This window comes from Monopterus albus, unplaced genomic scaffold, assembly GCF_001952655.1.
Source record: "Monopterus albus unplaced genomic scaffold, M_albus_1.0 scaffold18.1, whole genome shotgun sequence".
NCBI lineage: Eukaryota > Metazoa > Chordata > Actinopteri > Synbranchiformes > Synbranchidae > Monopterus > Monopterus albus.
This window is the reverse complement of record NW_018127898.1, coordinates 216,293-232,010: the sequence shown is the minus strand read 5'-3', so window position 1 is coordinate 232,010 and position 15,718 is coordinate 216,293. Positions and strand designations below refer to the sequence as shown.

Here is a 15,718-nt window from a genome sequence, read left to right as displayed (position 1 = left end):
ATCATACTGACAAAATTATTTTGACAAGCACAGGAATTTATCATGTGCCAAAACAGCGGAAGTACAGCAGTTTATGATTTACCACAACAAATTGCAGTTTAAAAAGCTTATTAATATGCTGATTGTGTGGCTGTGTAATTGTTTGTCCTTAAGTCTCTCTTGAAAAATATCTCAAACTTAGTAAGACTCACTGATTAAAAGAATGTTTGATCCATCTATGACATTTTATTATGACCCAAACATGATCTAAAATTCATTGTTAAAGTATGGAATTAAATGTTGTCCAATGATGAATGATGGTTTGAGTTCAGTCTTGGAACTTGTGTGAGGAAACAGTTGTATGACAGGTTAATGCTACAGTGACCAATCTTGGTTGAAACATTAAGACACTATCTTTGAACTAGAAGTGATTTGTGAAGGGTCTTCTCTTGTTCTGAAGTCATGCCATCACTTCATGCAATAATAAGGATCCAGGTGATTTCACTTTCACTGGCTGATTACACTTTACCAGACTGTAGGGATGTACACACTCTTTGTCCATCAACTATCATATAATTCCACATTCAACCAGAGTAGTCTAAACTAGCCTGTGTGCAGGGTTTTAAACATTGTGCTGAAGAGGATTTAGTTTGCCAACATTTGTAAAAAGACTGTAAAAGCCTGATAAACTACAAAACCATTCTTGGTGGTGGTGCATTCTGCAGATGAATACACAGCAATGACGAAACTTAAACATTCCTTCAATGCATAGCAACCTTTTTAATCATGTAAACTAACAGGATACCCAATTCAATTAAATAAATGAAAATTAACTTCATCAGGTTAATGGGGGGCATTTTTTGGCTGACAACAGCAGAAGGAAGCTTTTGTGCACAAATTAAAACCTTCCACCAATCATGAAGAGTTCAAGCAGGTATTCTCATTAAGCCTTGGTGGTCCCAACCATCTGTGATGCCTGTTGGCTCTGTTGTAACTGCTGGATCTTCGCATTCATTACCTCAATCACAGCTGCAAAACAAACCACAATGTATTCGTTAAGTAGTTGTGGAATATCTTCCGGAAAAAAAGCTGAGTTTATGGTTGCATATGAAATATAGTTTATATGTGGTGCATTCAGCATGTTTTGCATTTCATTTGTATCGTAGCATGTTTTTGGTTAACCAAGGATACTATGCATAGAAATGGCTACAATTCCTTAACTGTTCACAGGACATATAGTAGATGTGAACACCTTAACTTAATACTACACATTGACAATTTAACCTATTCATTTCAAATCCAGCAGAGAAAATGTGAAGGTTTGTCATGCTGTGTTAAATGTTGGGATGAGGGTGCATGCTGTATTTACATGCACACCTGCTTAAATTGTTCAGATCTGACTTTACTGACTTACAAAATGGATAACCTTAACTGACTGTAACTAACTCAGAGCGGACCTTGACATCCCATCTATGAGAGCAACAGACTCAAAAATGACTGCACACTGAGCTCTAGCTAGCAGCTATCAGCAGATAATACAAACACCGCAGATGAATCAATTTCTGTCCTGTCTGTGCTGAAACTGAACAATAAGGTGGATGTTTGAATAAGGTATGTAGCTCTATGGGATAGTATTTATTAATTATTTTTAAGTTAACTTGGAGCTACATACACTACATACGTTTGAGTGATAACAATGCTCCAAACAAGGCACATTTACTCAAACTTAAAACAGTGTGATATCATCTTCATTCTCTATAGAGGAAAATATGCCACAGACAAATACTTGCATAGAGCACCTGACACAAATCCCTAAACAAGTTAACTATATAGGACTGAACAGAAAAAAAATAAGTAGGAAATACTGTATGTATGAAAAATCTAGCTGGGCTTACCTTGTTTCATAGCATGTTTTTCCTGAAGGGGTGGCTGAATTTTCTCTATCTGTTTTGTGAGGAAGTCTATTTTGCGTTTGAAGAATGCCTTTGAGTCTTCGACATTCTACAGAGACAGAAAAATACAGGAGTGGAGATGAAAGTTACATAAGAATATTCTGTTTTTGAAAACAGCATTTTGTAAAATATGAATTTACTTAGTCTTTCTAAGGCAAATATAATTACCTTTTCCACATAATATCCTGTCCCCACATCCACCAAAACATGTTCTACGTCATTTAATGTTCCAGGGACGTACATCTGTGATGAAGTAACGTCAAGGAAAAGCATGTACTGTATATCTTAAGAGAATGTCTTATGAAGCACATCACAAAAAAAAAAAAAAAAAACAAAAAAACAAAACAGCAAAATATTGGTTGTCCCACTGAAAAGGAAGGATACAGAGCTGGTAAGCGGCACGAGCAGTTCTTTTCCTGCAAGAGAAGGGAGAGAAAGGGAAAAGTTTTATAAATAATCATTTTCAGATGAATCATCAAAGGGAGACACTACATCTGTTAGGACATAATGTGTGTTAAAACATACAGAGCAAGACAGTCTTATTTATACCAGCAATCTAAACAACTCTGTTTTGCTACAAGTGGTTTTAATGAATCAATTCCCCTGTTAAAGGCCTGGTGATTCATAACATAATAAAATACATTTTACTCACCTTTATTGTTTTTGTTCAGGACATTCAAACTATCTTTCGCTTCCACATACTTGGTCTGGGCAACCTTGAGCTGACCTATTGAAGACGTCAGGAACTCAATCTCCTGCAAAACATTACAAACCAAGAGAGGACAGAGTTAGAATACCAAGTGATCAAATTCACTGCATGCAAAACCTGTTAGCTGACTATCAAAATCTAGTTTTAATACCTTTATTGTCGACAAGATGTCAAACGCTCAAAGACGTTGTTTACCATTATAGAAAACGGTCTCTCTTAGGGTCAACTAAGGCCCCTTACAACACGAGACTCAAAGGCATCGATTTATCATAAGAATAACAAAATATGCACACACCTATTATTTTAGGACATGTTGTACTGGCAAATGTAGCTAGTTCCGTAACCTTAGGTGTTGTTGAAATGCCTGAAATGATGCGGGACAGATAACATTACACAATGGGAGACTGATTTCATTACCGTTAGCTTCAGAGGTGCTAGCCAGAGTTAACTATCCCGCCGTGCCGTACTCATTCAGATTATCGCCCACGTTAAGTCGATGCCCAAGAAAACATTCAGAACTGACATATATGAAAGCTTTTGGCATTACCTGATCTAACTGGGTTTTCAGTCCCTCTAGCTGAGGCAGGGAGAGGTCTGTTAGGTTCACCGCCATGTTGGAAGCGCGATGTCAATGACCCTTTGTGACCGTGTTTCCGGGCTAAGGACGGTCAGCAGTCGGACACATCGCCCCCTATGGGTAGACACGCTGCTCCTGTCACCCAAAGCCTGGATATGAACATGTTTCTAACGTACTCAATCCTTTCACATTTTAATGGTTGCTAGTAATTTAACCTCTAGAGTCCCTGCGTCCTCATATGAGGACCGCACAGCTTGGGTTTCCAAAGCTCAGGACTCTAGAGGTTAATGGAGGATCTAAACACCAACATTTTCTCACTTTATAGGTCAGTCGTATAAATAATGCATAAAATATGATATGACAGTCCAGGGCTCACGTTTGTTTAAAATAATTTTACATTTGTGCATACATATATAACAAACACACACACACACACACACACACACAAAAAGAGACATACAGTAACATACATATACACACACACTTTCAAAATTTAAAGTGCTACTTAAACTTTAAAAGGAAATGCAGATTGAACTGGCACTGCTCAAAAACAATTAAAACTGGCACAAGGTTTTAAACAAAACTGCAAATTACTATTTGATGAGTAAAATCACAATTCAGCCAAAACGTCTATGTGCACTTTCAAATTAGAGAAATTATGTAGTTTTTCAAAAATCTTTTCACTTTAATTTTCCACATTTAAATTAAACCCACTCATCCAAATTACAGCAAAAACTGCGCTAGTCACATCCTAAACTGTAGGATATCTGGAGCAAATCCATCTACAGCTAATTTTATACAGGTTATAAAAATGTGAGAACATTCTTCAAATGTTAATATCTTTTACAACAGCCAGAGATATTTACTGTAATGCCAATATGGATTATAAAAAGCTATACTAATATTGATAGAAGCAGATATAAACAGTCAAAGTTGTTCCCACAGTGAACTTTTTATTCCTTCTAGAAGATACTGTAAATACCATTTTCAAGCTTCTCCTATCTCTTGGTTTAAATGTGATTATGACACAGACCGACTTTGAGAACATTCATTCAAAAGTGTTTAATCAGCATATTAAGGATACATTAAAATACTTAAAATCTTGCAAGACATTTAAAACCATTTGCACTATAGCAACACAGTTTTAAAAATGGAAGAATCAGTTTAAAAAAGAAAGCACTTATTCAAAAAATAAAAAAGCACTTATTTGAAAAATTAAAAAAAAAAAAAGTATTAAACTTAATGTTCAAGTCATCCTCCTGTGCTAAAACAATGTCTGGATACTGCACTGCTTGCATCCTGTTTTTTTATTTTAGCTTGCAGCCCACCTACTGCAGGTGGACTGGTAGGCCATAGATGACAGGTGCAGCTCCTATAAGGTGTTTCAGGTGTGTGGCCTGGCGTGATGGACCCATGTAATCCAGAAGGGAAGCTCCAGATCCAGCATTCAACCAGGTCTCCAACAAGGCTTTAGTGAAGCGATCAATATCCCGATCCGTCACATCCCACAGATTTCCCAAAACAAGGGGACTAAGGAGGAAAATAATAATCATGACAAGACTACCAAAATCGACTGACCCAGTGATCTATGGTGTGTCCAGTGAAATTATATAGATTCCACATAAATATTCCTTGTATTGTGGTAAATGCAATTGATCAATTTGTTGATTTAAACGGTCAAAGCATAATTTTAAAGCAAAACTCAGTGATTTATTTTTTGGCAGCTTTTGTTACTCTACAACACTGAGATATGAAGCAACTAATACCTTTAGATTTTACAGACTGGTATGCAGTGAACAGGACAGCATTAAGCATTTAACTGCAAGTGTTTGAATGTGAAAAGACAGCTCTCTCACCAGCCTGCCATGAGGTAGCTGAGAATGATGCCTTGTCCCTCCTGATCCCCACACACTGCCAGAGCAGCACTACTGCAGCCAAAAAGCAGAGAAGCTGCTTTCACCTGCCGTTTCAGCACTGCTTGGCTGTCGAGGAACCGTGCGCCTGCACCGTGACCCACGTAGCTGACAGAAAGAGGCACATGGACAAAAATAAAATGAAACAGATCTGGGATTTAATAGCCAGTTTAAAACAAACATTATGAAAACCAATGAAAGAATTAAATTAGTCTTAAATATGTTTATTGAATTATTTGTTCTTTATAATATGACAATGACATTCTAAAATAAAAATTTTATCACCATCTGACATTAAAATCTAACATTCTTGATAAGTGTAACCAGTATTTCCTCTCCTTATCAGGATTCTTTATAGGCAATCACAAACTCACATGTATAGATCCTTTGTTGCAACTGCTTCTTCCAGCTGACCTGAGTCAGGAGCAACTCCACACACACCTTCCCAGTCCAGTCTATTGAAAGGACAATATCAAATGGGAATGAAATGAACCAGTGGCATAAATGCATATTACTAAATCAAATGCTTCCTGTAACTATCATGAGTTTTGTTCTCACCTGCTAAACCATTCCTTGAATCTGTCCTTTGAGTCCTCTAAATTGGCGTCAGGGTCCAGCACATAAAACACCTTGCTTTTATCCACACCTTGATTCAATATGGACTCAGAATCAGTCTAAAAGAGAAGATATAAATAATGAAACCACTGAACATAACTGTCAGTAAATAACTTGCATCTGCATGCTCATATTATAGTGACAGGGTTTAATCTTACCTCTTTCTGAACGCCCAGTCCAATCAGTGAGTACAGAGAAGGCATGCGACTGACAGAGCGAGACTTTAAGATGGAGATGCTCTCCCATGGCAACTTCTGAAGATACTGCATAGGAAAAAAGCACAAGTAACAATGCTTTGGATGTCTGAGTTGAAAAAGCCCCTCTATGTATAAATCAGTATCAGTTCAGTAGTTGGTAGATGATGAAACCAACCTTGTCCAGGATGAGAACCACATGACCCAAGGGTTCATCCCCATCTGTGAGCCGGGACACAGCTGTCTGGAGAAGCTGGTCACACGCCGTATCCCAACGTGGAGACACTCCCAGAGCAAATCTTTGGAGTTCCTCTTGGGAAAGCACAGGAGATGCAGACAGCACGGCCTGAAACAAATCAAAGCTTAAGTGGTTGTTGCTTTGCTGTACTAACTCCAGCTGCTTTTAAAACAGAGAGACAGGAAGGTTGGACACTGATGCTCCAGGAGCCATGAAAAAAAAAAAAAAAAAAAAAAAAAGATAAACACACACCTTCAGCATCTCCTCACTGACTGTCACTCCTCTGGCAGACAAGGCCTTGCAAACATGCTGAGCTTGTTTGGTGAGCTCAGGATCTGATGAATGTGGTAGAAGGAAGCTCTTCCAGCATCCGAGCAACCCCTCCATTTCCTTCAACAGTTGCTGAAAGATTTGAGGGCATTTAGACAAAATAATCAGCCAAATTTTAATTGGCATAACTTAGTCAAAACATAACTGACTATAAAAGCATTACTTTTGATTCTTTGCCTACATGTTTAAAGAGAGATGTATGACTAAGTGAACATAACTGAATCATACAGGTTTTACAAAGTCGTCTGTGCCTCCCCAGACTCCTCACCACTTACCTCAACTCGCGCGTCAAGCGCCCTGCGGCCCTCCCACCACTTGGCTTTCTCAGACACACAGCTCACAGCCTTCTGTTCCACCTTAATACTATCAATCTCCTGCACCAGCCAACTAATGGGGTGCTGCACAGCACAGACAAAGAAAGTCAGAGTCATTATCTGGGATGGTGATGGTAAAATCTGGACTTCACTGGAACCACAAGAGTAAAACTTTAATTTACTGCTTGTGGCTTAAAATTCTTCCAAACAATATAGCATTTTATGACAGTACTGGGTTTGTGTCTCTTGAATTTAAGGAATGACACTTGAAGGCAGAAAACAAAGGGAGTAGTTTTACACCTTTACTTATGAGTCAGATAATGGCAATATTAGAATTTAATGTAACTTACAGCTAGCCTATTACTGCTGATAAGCCTGTCAGTCGGGCAAGAACTAACAATCATCAGGGGTCTCCATACTGCTAGAATTGTATTTGTTTACAATATAATAAATATCTGCTTTTAAGGTTGTGGCTACTAGAACCGTTTTCCATTACATAATACATGCTTGGACACAAGAAAAATAAAACCATGGCTCATAAAATAATATAAATTATCACCACCACCTGCTGTTTACATGTGGGGATGTGAACAGTGATGGGGGCAGATCCCTTCTCAATACGTGACAGTAGGATGCTGTTGCCCATCTCCCCAGGTTTTAGTCCAAGCACAGACATCATACACACTGTCACACCTGTACACAAAAATGATATTATTCTGCTTATCAAGTATGAAAGCATCAAGAGAGATCATGATCATGGAACATGCAAGCACCATGACTTTCATTCTTTTCTTATTTATTTATTTAAAATAATAAAAGAATGAAAAATTAAATAAGGAGTGGAGCCAAAGTTAGCTAAAGAAAGCACTGTGCATCTCATTTTTACACATAAACTATTTGATTCTTAATGTATTGCTTATTATATTATTGAACTAGGGGTTTAATTTATCTTTAACATGCATTTCAAATGTGCCATCCCTCTCCTGGCCACCGTGCCCAAAATTTCCTAGATCTGTCCCTGACTAGAGCATGACTACTGTAGGTTTTTTTTCCTATACATTAAATGAACAAACTACATAAACAAAACAAATTATAGATATTGGTCTAAGATGCTAAAATACAGCCTAGCAAGCTCTGACAAACCGTTTCAGTGAGACAGGAGCACCAAATCTAGCCGTTTCTAAATGTAAATCCTCACATTAACTTCAAAGGTCCAAATGAATCCTCGCTAGAAACAACTGCACTAGAAGTATTCTCTAAGTGAATTTTTTGAAGCTGGTACTATGCACTACTAGTGAGCAAACCATGTTTCAGTGGACTCAAACAAAAAAAATGAATCTGGCTGCTAAAGACAATAGTATTTATTATTTACCTGGGGGAAGATGTTGAAGTTGTTGGAGAAAACTATGGCAATGGCTCTGGGGAAAAGATGAGGAGTCGGCAGTAGGAAAGGAAAATATGTTTTCCAACTGGGACAACCGCTGTTCAGAAACCCTGGACTCTGTTGAATTGAGCTCATTTAGACTCAGAGCATCCATCTTGTCGGCCAACTCACTGGACGACTTTGTCAGCTTTCTGTTGACACATCACAACAACGGGAATGCTCAGCATAAACATTTTACCAATCTTGTTATGTAAATCAATGTGCTGGCAATTAGAAAATTAAGACTTAATACTTTAAATACAACACATATGCTTACTTGAGACAACTAGCTAAATGCCTGATGGTGCGATGACGGCTTGTGATGCCTAAGGACTGGGCATGTAGCACTGCTGTAGTTACAGGGTCCTGCTGTCCTGTGGTCAAGGCCAAAAGAGCACAGAGGGTCGGGTAGATGGTGGGAGGTGGGAAGTGCTGAAAGCCCAGCCAAGCTGAGTGGAGTAGGGACTGAACATCCTCAAGAGAAAGATTGTCTAGAGAAAGAACAATTGAGTAAACTGGATAAGGAGCTGCTGATTAACTGAATTGCTTTGAAAAACAGCAAACCATCTTATACAGTTTGTAGTGTTAGGTTTCCTTTGTTGAGGCATTGATGTAGATGATGTTGCAAATATAATACCTACATTAAACTCCTGTAATAACATTGTTACTACATAATATATTTTAAGTTATAATTCTATGAAATGGCACATTATACCATAAGGGTGCATACATCATATGGCAGCTCACCTGGCCTGTTGTTTGAATGAGACAGGGTTTGTAAACCTTCACTCAGATGACCTCTGCTCCTCAGATCAGACAAGTCATCTCTCACCAAATCACAACACATATCTCTCCGCAGGACCTCAGAATCAATGTCTATAGAGAGTAAACGGTGATTAGAGCTCTGGCATTTATCAAGATTTTGCTGAATATCTACATAACTTATTGCCATTACCTGTGTATTTCCTGATATTCTTCACATATTACATGCACTAATTTTATTATACTGCCCAATGCCAACCTCAAAGGCACAAACTTAATCCCTGAAACATCACTAAGTTTTGAGTTTCAAAACAATAGCAGTGATCTGGGAAGAAATTTGGGGTTATAGTGTGATTAATGGCAGAAACTTAACTTGGAATGTTATTATAGTAAAGGTTCATTTTAAGCTAATAGCAGGTATATAAAGCTTAAAAAAAAAAAAACCATGTACACAAAATACACACCGATATCTTTACTTGAAGCAGGAACGGGTTCCGTCTCAGTGTCTGATGTCCTAAGCTGTTCAGTGCTCATGTCCAGAACTTCATTAGTTTCTTCCTCAATGGTCCTGAATTTATCAGGTTCCTCCACCGTTGCTGAGTCTGTACTTGTCAGCTGCCTCCTGGTTCTTCCTCGTCTTATGGAAGCAGGCTGACACAAAGTCTCATCGTCCTCAGAAGATGTGGCCCAAAGCACAGCAGTGCCCTTTTTGCTCTTAGCCTGCCTCTTAGGTAGGACCTTCTGTGCAGGTGGGTCTGGGGCTGTTTTAGTGCTGTGGACAGCTCTTCTACCAGTTGCTCGCCTTTTAGGAACATCTGTTGTTTCTTTGGGCTCTGTTTGGGTATTAGCCTCTGAATCACTCTCATCGCTAAATTCCACCTGTAGGAAAACATTAAAAAGGAAGACTTTCAATAAAAACACAAAAAGCAATAGACACTTTGGAACAATAAGACCCGATTAGATTCTGACCTTAAAGCGTGACTTCTTTGTGCGTCTGGGGGCAGCAGGCACAGGTTGGACTTTGTCTTGAACCGGTGACAACTCTTTATACACATGAAACTGTAGCCTAGGAGCAGTCCTTGGTGGTTTCTGCACTGAGGCAGAGGCCTTCACCTTTTGAACAGGAGTACAAGACAACGTAGGTACCACTGTGTTGAAGTCAAAAGAGTCGAGGTCCTTAACAGAGGGCTTTGATTTAACCATTACTGGGGTCATGGGGACCTGCCCCTTTCCTGTGGTTGAGCAGCTTGTCTTTTGAACCCTGGGCTTCACAACCTTGACCTTCTTTGTCTTGTCAGTCATGTCAGAGTCTTTAGACTTTTTAAGCAAGGATGAGGGAGGCACCGTCTTCTGTTCTGATTTCAACTCTTTACTCACTTTTGGTACATTCCAGGTCCAAGCACTGGAGAAGAGCTCCACTGGGGCGCAGCCTTTTGCAGAGGCCAAGGTCATTAATGATACTATGGCTTTGGTTACCATTAGGCCTGCCCTCACAGATCTTAACACTGGAGAGGGTGTGGAATCAACAAATGCTAAGCCAGCTTCCAGTATTTTCCATATACTACAGACCTTATTAAGCCTTGGTTCCAGCCCAGACAGAGCCATACGAAGGTACACACGACCAACCACATCCTGCATCAACAAAGGCTTTGACAAGCCTTTGGCGCGGCCATGGGATGGAAAGAGTTTTTCTAGTTTTGCTCCTAGACTGGCAGTGACCCTCTTACAGCGAGCTAATGCTGCCCACTGAAGTTTAAAATAGACTTTGCCATCATTGGGGTCCAGCTGAAGAACCAGATCAGCCTGTGTAGCTGCCCAGCGTGCAGTGGCACGGCCCAGACAGGGCTCAGAGCAGCAGGGACACTGGCAGTCAGATTCATGTGCCAGTGAGGAGAGCCAGCGGGAGGGTCGGGCTTTGAGAGGTGGGGAGCTGGCCATATCCCTAACTACAGGTTCTCTGGCAATCAACCTAGTGGTCAGGAAGCCCTTAAACTCATCCTCCAAGGTAGAAGCGGGAGACTGAGATTTCTGCACTGGACAACCTTTCCTTGGCCTAATTTTCACCCCTGCCTTCTGCACTTGATCAGTAAAATCTGAGGAAAAAGAAATAAAAGTGCAGTACTTAACACCCAAAAGTGGCAAATATTTCAACAAATTTCAACTTAATCTAATTTTAAGTGACTGCATTACAAAAAAATAAATAATTCACTTCAGTAAGTAATTTTTGGAAGTTTCTGACTACAATTTACATGGAATCATTAACATCAACAATATTTTGGAAAACAATAACAGTGTGATTATACAGTAATACAACTTCACTGAAAGTCTTCAAAACAACACACTGAATCAGTGCCCACCGTCATTTCTGAACTGGTGGAACTGTGCACTGTCCTCACCTGTGCAGAGCTCCAGTAGGTTCCTGACTTTGTCTAAATCAATTTCACTTTCCTCTCTTTCCCCCTGCATCAGTTCCAGCTCAGCTTTCATCACCAATAGCTCAGCACATCTAAACAATGAAAGAAATTCCATCAAGCAATCATAAGCAGGACTTTATAATGCCACCACTTTAGCTAAGGCTACATAGTATATAGATCTTATGTATTCCATGGCATATGTATATTGTGCAGTTTGTAGGCTATTTACAAGTACATTAAATGCTAAGAATAATTCCTTAAACTACTTCACATACAAAAGCAGGCAGCCTCAGAAATCAACACTTCCAAAGCGCTGTCTCAAAAAAATGTTGTCCTAACTGCAATTACGGCTATAACTGTTAACTAATAAATATGTATAATACTGTAACAACTTTATCAGCACACAAAACAAAGAAGAAACACTGTGACCTGTCGGTATATTTAGTGTGGTACACTGCAAAAATAAAACACTATTAAAGAATGGTCAGTATGAGTTGATGGCATAGACAAGTTAGCTTTTGGATCCTGCTTCAATCTTCACATGTTAACCTACTACCATATATATGTACGTACTGGCTAAGTGCTTGCAGCTTGATGGCCAGTTTAAGGGCTTCTAGGCACTGGAGCCTGGCATCATTGACAGCCCCACAGCTGCTCCTCATGGCCACCATCTTCATAGAGCAATTTAAAAGCTCTGAGAGCAACTGCCATTTCAGCAACAGGTTATCTCCTGCTCATGGAGCAAAGGAAAGAGACAAAACTTCTGTAGTAGACAACATGAGTGAATTGTTTTTCTATTAACTACCAGTCCATGTGAGAGACAGACATACCTTGGTCGACAAAGCGCACATCTGAGCTGCCGCCATTAGTCCCATATAGGCCTCTGCCCACTAATGTGACAAGCAGGCTGGCAAGAAGCTTCAGACCTTCATAGAGGGCAGTGTCCGGGTTTTTTATACCTGACACACACAAATACAGATCCATTTTTGTTTATAGCTGCAAACCTCACAGCTACATCCTTAAAATGAAAATTTTAAATACAAAGTGTAGCAAATTCTTCTGCTGACCATGCTGTGTAATAGAGCACCGCTGGGCTTGGGGCAGTACAGCTGTGTCCAGACTGAGATATAAGCAGCAGATCTGAAGCGCCCGTGCACGTAGAAGGTACCAACTCTTTGATTGTCTCTGCTCGTTCACCTCTTTAAGTACCTCACACAGATAAGGGACTCCACGATCCACCTGTGATATGGACAAACAGGAGAGGTGATATCACCAGCTTCAGCAAAAACAATAAGAATTTGAGAAATACTGCTAGCACACATTACCTACCTGTCCTGTGCTGTAGCAGTACTGAGCTTTCAACAGGATGGCCAGCATTGAAAGAGAAGAAGGTCCCTCGGCAGTGCCATCTGATATAAGAAGCTTTTCTGCTTGCTCTACCTGGGCCTAAACATAATAAATGACATTAGGAAATAAATACACACATAATGGCACAAGAAATATCTAGAAATGCCATTATAGATTTGAAGTAAGACATAAGAATATTCATTACAACTCTGCATTACCAAAGCCAGTTCAGGAGTGCCAATATTTAGGAGGAGGCTGGCTGATAGACAGAGGGAGCTGGCACAACTCTGGGAATCAGCAAGGTGACGTGAAAGTCCAGTAACCAGTTGGTAAGCTTCCAAAGCCTTTAGAGGCTACATAAGAGAAAAGGGAAGTCTAATTAATACACAGGTGCTCCAATTACCAATGATGTGAACACTAGCTGCAACAACCTGACCGGGTACACCATAAAATTCCTCTTACACACACATCTTAGAGGAGAAACTGAAAAATGCAACCCCCTAACTTAGCACAATGCCTTATGAATTGTGTGAAGTACTTACTTATTTGATAGAAGCTCAACATCCATTTGGAGCCGATGCAAGAACTACCAAAACAGATGTACAGTTTTGCTCCCAACTTGTATTATTACCTTTCCCTTGAGTCTGAAGAGAGCTGCAGTCAAAGCAATGGAGCTACAGGTCTTTTTGGGGCTCCTGACAGAAGGCAGAATTTTACTGTGTAGAAGAGTGGACCACTCATGTAGTGCTCTTTCCAAAGGCTCGAGGCCCCACAAACCTTTAAAAAAAAAAAAAAAAAAAAAAAAAAAAAAAAAAGTGTATTAATCACATACAGACACAGCAAATGACAACCATTGTTTACACTACCAATCAGAATTTCTAACAGCCCCTTTTGTCCAGTCTTTATTGACATTTAAGCAGTTCAACTTAGATGGGACAAAACTAAGAAGCAAATTACCAGAGGTTTAAAAGACAGCCATTTTTCAGGGATCAAGTAATAGGTTAATTTACATCTTGTCTGCAGCAGTGGAAGTAAAGGACAGCTTCAAAACAGTTCCAACATGTCCCATCTTTTGTTGATTCTTGACAATTTCTGTGTGTGTAAAGGCAGTGTTGGTCTGAAGTATCATTTGGAAAAATGCAATTAAAGGAACTCAGGGTTTCATTCTATATCAGGATAATGACCCAGAAAACACCTCCAGGCTGTGTAGAAGAAAAGAACAACACAGCAGGTGTCAAATGATGGAATGACCAGCAGTGTCCAGACTTTCCAGATCAAGAGTGAAAGCAAAGCAACCTACAAACGCAACATATTTTTGGGAACTTCTGCTACAAGTGTGGTCGGCTAGAGGTGCTCCAAAACTGTTGACCAGTAGTGTATATTAGATCAGACCCGCCAGGTGTACATGGTGAGGGATTCTGGTACAGAACAACCAAGTATTATGACAATGGATGATATGGGAGAAAAGGGGGTTCCTACTGTTCTCTGCAGCCAGGTTGAAATGCAGGCCTTCATAGACCAAAATACTGTCCTGTGTCTTCTGCTTGTCTTCATAATCAAAGTCATTGGTTCCTATGGCGTTGGCCACACACCGTGTCTGCTCACGCACCTCTTGGAGTTTTCTGTCCTTCTCAATAGCCTGGGCATAAAACAAACAAACAAAAAAGTACTGTTTATTAAATCTCAATGTGCTTCATCATTGTATTAAACACTTTGCTAATTCCATCTTACAGCTGATCACCAGGTATGCCAATGAATGAGAAGGGCTGTTCATTCATACAGACTGAAAGTCTGCAAATATGCCTTAATGCATACATAACTTTGGACATATATTAAAAACAAACAAGAAAGCAAATAACTGACAACTTAACACAGTATTTGTCCAACCACACAAAACCCTTGGTTTATGACTAGACTATATACAGTGCTCACCTCCTGAAGATTCTTCTCTACTGTGCAGATGTAGAGCCAAAGTAAAGCGTGGGCCTTGTCATCCTTCAGTTTATCAGCATTTTCTGGAGTCTCTGGTTCTTCCTCCAGTAGCCGTAAAGCTTCAACAGTAAAATCAACTGCTGTGCTGTATAGTTACAGAGAAACATAATTAACACAGAGAAAGGTTGGTGGGATGCTGCCTGTGTTGACCCAGCAGGGCCCCAGACTACTTCAACTGGTGGCTTTATTGCCATCCAATGTTGCAACATAAAATCTGGCTGCACCCAAAACAGATGAGGTGCCAGCTCTAACCCATTTCCACTGTCATTACATTTGCCATTTAAACCCCTTTCACAAATACATATTATACCTTTAGTTTGACCGTTATTGCAGGATCTTTATACACACAACGAGTCACATCTGCAACTGTAACACATCATAATTGAACCAAACAATTATACAAAATTACATGAGTTAGTCTCTCAATCTTTTTAGAGTGGTATAGTAATAATGCAACAAAATTCACCGCCAGACATCATCCAACATTAAGCTCAACCGTGCTCATATGGTCAAATGGACATTCAGACAACCAAGATTACTTGTGTCTATCAAAGAACACCTTTCAATGGAAATGACAACGGAAATAAAAGCTTCTACCAGTCAGTCTGTTCACTGAAATCCTGGAAGCACACAACTTGGGCCATTTCACACAGGTAGACGGCTCGTAGGTGGGTGTGGGAGCTCTCCTCGTGGCAGATGTCCAACAGATCACAGAGAGTGTTGTAACGCTCCTGGGCAGTGTCCCCTGCCACCTCCTTATAGGCACGCAACTCTTCCTCCAAAAGGGAGAGCATTACTTCCTCATCAGGGACGTCAGAACCAAAACCATCACGTAATGTCCTGATGCAGGATGGGACGGGAAAAACCATAAGTTTTAAGTTTCCTTTCAAATAAACCAAAAAAAAACAAAACAAAACAAAACAAAAAAAAAAACTTAGAAAAATTTTACAAACATGAAT

At 39.7% G+C, this 15,718-nt stretch overlaps 2 protein-coding genes across 2 annotated transcripts in view; both read right to left on the bottom strand.

Annotated features, from left to right (window-relative positions):
* Positions 1–739: 739 nt before the first annotated feature.
* On the bottom strand, positions 740–3,305 carry pfdn5 (prefoldin 5). Its single transcript, XM_020592965.1, has 6 exons — positions 3,188–3,305; positions 2,584–2,686; positions 2,316–2,347; positions 2,100–2,174; positions 1,875–1,980; positions 740–1,008 (listed from the first exon to the last, which is right to left on the bottom strand). The coding sequence occupies exons 1-6, from the start codon at positions 3,251–3,253 to the stop codon at positions 923–925; spliced, it is 468 nt and encodes a 155-aa protein (XP_020448621.1). The 5' UTR covers positions 3,254–3,305; the 3' UTR covers positions 740–922.
* An 850-nt stretch (positions 3,306–4,155) lies between these two features.
* The window catches only part of espl1 (extra spindle pole bodies like 1, separase), a 23,226-nt gene continuing 11,663 nt past the window's right edge, over positions 4,156–15,718 (bottom strand). Inside the window, exons 9-34 of the mRNA XM_020593180.1 lie at positions 15,357–15,599; positions 14,700–14,844; positions 14,247–14,406; positions 13,778–13,859; positions 13,651–13,667; positions 13,399–13,544; positions 12,986–13,120; positions 12,750–12,866; positions 12,488–12,659; positions 12,251–12,379; positions 11,994–12,150; positions 11,403–11,512; positions 9,976–11,099; positions 9,471–9,885; positions 8,992–9,120; positions 8,522–8,735; positions 8,194–8,396; positions 7,387–7,514; positions 6,783–6,905; positions 6,430–6,579; positions 6,118–6,285; positions 5,904–6,008; positions 5,689–5,804; positions 5,505–5,585; positions 5,074–5,238; positions 4,156–4,747 (exon numbers count right to left, since the gene is read on the bottom strand). Of these exons, the coding sequence (XP_020448836.1) occupies positions 4,546–4,747; positions 5,074–5,238; positions 5,505–5,585; positions 5,689–5,804; positions 5,904–6,008; positions 6,118–6,285; positions 6,430–6,579; positions 6,783–6,905; positions 7,387–7,514; positions 8,194–8,396; positions 8,522–8,735; positions 8,992–9,120; positions 9,471–9,885; positions 9,976–11,099; positions 11,403–11,512; positions 11,994–12,150; positions 12,251–12,379; positions 12,488–12,659; positions 12,750–12,866; positions 12,986–13,120; positions 13,399–13,544; positions 13,651–13,667; positions 13,778–13,859; positions 14,247–14,406; positions 14,700–14,844; positions 15,357–15,599 (4,936 nt within the window). The 3' untranslated portion in view covers positions 4,156–4,545. The remainder of the gene's footprint in view (positions 4,748–5,073; positions 5,239–5,504; positions 5,586–5,688; positions 5,805–5,903; positions 6,009–6,117; positions 6,286–6,429; positions 6,580–6,782; positions 6,906–7,386; positions 7,515–8,193; positions 8,397–8,521; positions 8,736–8,991; positions 9,121–9,470; positions 9,886–9,975; positions 11,100–11,402; positions 11,513–11,993; positions 12,151–12,250; positions 12,380–12,487; positions 12,660–12,749; positions 12,867–12,985; positions 13,121–13,398; positions 13,545–13,650; positions 13,668–13,777; positions 13,860–14,246; positions 14,407–14,699; positions 14,845–15,356; positions 15,600–15,718) is intronic.